Raw genomic sequence first — 2,095 nt, 5'->3', positions numbered from 1 at the left:
AAAAAAAAAAAAAAAAAAAAAAGAATAAGAAAAAGAAGGTGAGGGCAAAGACAGCATCTGATTCATTTCTAACCTCCCAGTGCCTGATTCACAGTTGGTGCTCATTAAAGCACAAACATTAGATCAGTTGAAGCCCTAGTGTCAAAAAACCACCTCTCAAATAAACAAATGGCTGTATAAATGAAGTCGCTCCCCAGCCGACACTTTCTATGCTCCTCTCTGCTCTTCCTCACACCCACCTGGTCAGGCTTCCAGAGGGGGTCCCCGAAACACTTCCCCTCCCTGCCACTGGGTCCCTGCTCACCTTGTTGAAGTCGAATGTCTCAAACATCTGCTCCACGTACTGGCTGGCTGACGGGCTCAGGTTCTTGAGGCCGAAGAACTGGCGGAACTCATAGAGGGTGAGTTGGCCAGAGGGACACTCGGTCATGAACTTCTTGTACCACTGGTGGCACTCCGTGCTGCTCAGCTCTTCCACCGACTTCCCCTCCATCACGTTCCCCATTGCTCAGGACTTCAGGGGGCTGATGCCTGAGATGGATGGGTCCTGTTCGCTGCTCCTTGCCCAAAGGTGTCTTGGCCGACAATGGGGCCGTCCTGTCTCACAGGCCTGAGTCCTCCAGGCCTGAGCAAAGAAGGCCCCGATGGATCGGATGGTACCCAGAAGTGTGGAGAGGAAGAGAGCAGAAGCGGAAGATGATGGCCCACACTCAAACTCACAGATGCCAGAGAACTGGTAATAAGAGTCTGCACTAAATCCTTGCAGCCCCAGTGAAGACTGTGTACCCTGGAGAAGAGAGCTGAAAATAGAACAAGGCTTAGAGAAGCAGAGTCCTTAGGATTACAGCCTTGAGCTGTAGGTGAGAGGATTTTTTAACACAGTTTGCAATCTCCTAATCCCTTCTTAACACCATGGAGTGGGTGCCAGCCAGCAGCTGCTCTGATCCTATGACCTCTATGACCTTCTTCTCCTAATTTGAGTGGGTCCACAATGGTTTCGGATTCTGCCCTCAATTGTGGAATTGAGGTATATAGGAGATAGGGCTGGCTTCTTGTCCAGAGCTGGCCAACTACGGGCTCTTGACAGGGCTGCTATGTACGGTTATCCAGGCTGTGCACTGCACTTGGCCAACACAGCTGAGGGAGTCCAGTCATACCATGGATGTGCTAACATAGGAGAGCAGCTGGGTGGATGCAGAGTTTGTGGACTTCCAAGATAAGCCTTCAACAGCCAGAAGGAACCCCCCCTACATTAACCTGCAACAGGACACAGAGACATGCACACACATCACACACTCATACACCTGGTCCTGTCTGGCCACACTCTCATGTTCCTGAAGGTTGTGTCTTTCCTATCGTGAGAGCCCTGAATTCAACCTTCTGTCTGATTCTGAGCCTCACACCATCACCTTCTAGGGGCACAGGGTTGGGGACACGTAGTGTGTGCCTGGTGCCCTGGGGTGTGTGAGTAAGAGTGCAGGCACAGTGGGTGAGCTGCAATCTGCTGGTCCTGGAAAGCTCCCAGGCCACGCCTGGGGGCCTGTCTATACAGCAACAACTTTTTCTGATGTCTGGTGGGATGTGGCCACACTTAAAAGCTGGCTCATTTATGGAACCAGCATTTGGGTGCAGGTGCACTTAAGCTGGATGCTCCCAGGAAAGCTTAAAGCCAGCGCTTGCCCCGCCCTGTCTTTTCCCTTGTTTGCCTTCTTCCTTTGCATATGGGCCACACTCAGGTCCCCTAACTCATCTGGAGGGAACCACTGCCCATATTTCTGCTTTCCCCAGCAGGGCCTTGGACACTTGGTCAAGTTGTACGCTGATGGACAATTTATATGAATTGTATAATCTATATAAATAATATATAATTACATATAAATAGATGTATATATATATAATCTATAGGATATATAACAAATATCAAATATATGTGCATACATATCTCAGAATGAGCTAGGTTATGCTACAGTAACAAACCACTCTAAAATCTCAGTGGCTGAAAACAACACAAGCTTATTTCTTGCTTACATTACTGGCTGGGTGACCTTGAGCAAGTAACTTAGCCTCTCTGAGCCTCAGTTTCCTCATTCTTAAA

At 48.9% G+C, this 2,095-nt stretch overlaps 1 protein-coding gene across 1 annotated transcript in view; it reads right to left on the bottom strand.

Moving 5' to 3' along the window:
- LOC108317090 (guanylyl cyclase-activating protein 1) overlaps positions 1-849 on the bottom strand; it is an 8,119-nt gene extending 7,270 nt beyond the window's left edge. Inside the window, exon 1 of the mRNA XM_017547272.2 lies at positions 305-849. Within this exon, the coding sequence (XP_017402761.1) occupies positions 305-505 (201 nt within the window). The 5' untranslated portion in view covers positions 506-849. The remainder of the gene's footprint in view (positions 1-304) is intronic.
- Between the last annotated feature and the right edge of the window lie 1,246 nt (positions 850-2,095).

Source organism: Cebus imitator, unplaced genomic scaffold (genome assembly GCF_001604975.1).
Source record: "Cebus imitator isolate Cc_AM_T3 unplaced genomic scaffold, Cebus_imitator-1.0 Scaffold197, whole genome shotgun sequence".
Lineage (NCBI taxonomy): Eukaryota > Metazoa > Chordata > Mammalia > Primates > Cebidae > Cebus > Cebus imitator.
The sequence above is the reverse complement of the archived record's forward strand: the minus strand, read 5'-3'. Positions and strand labels throughout refer to the sequence as shown.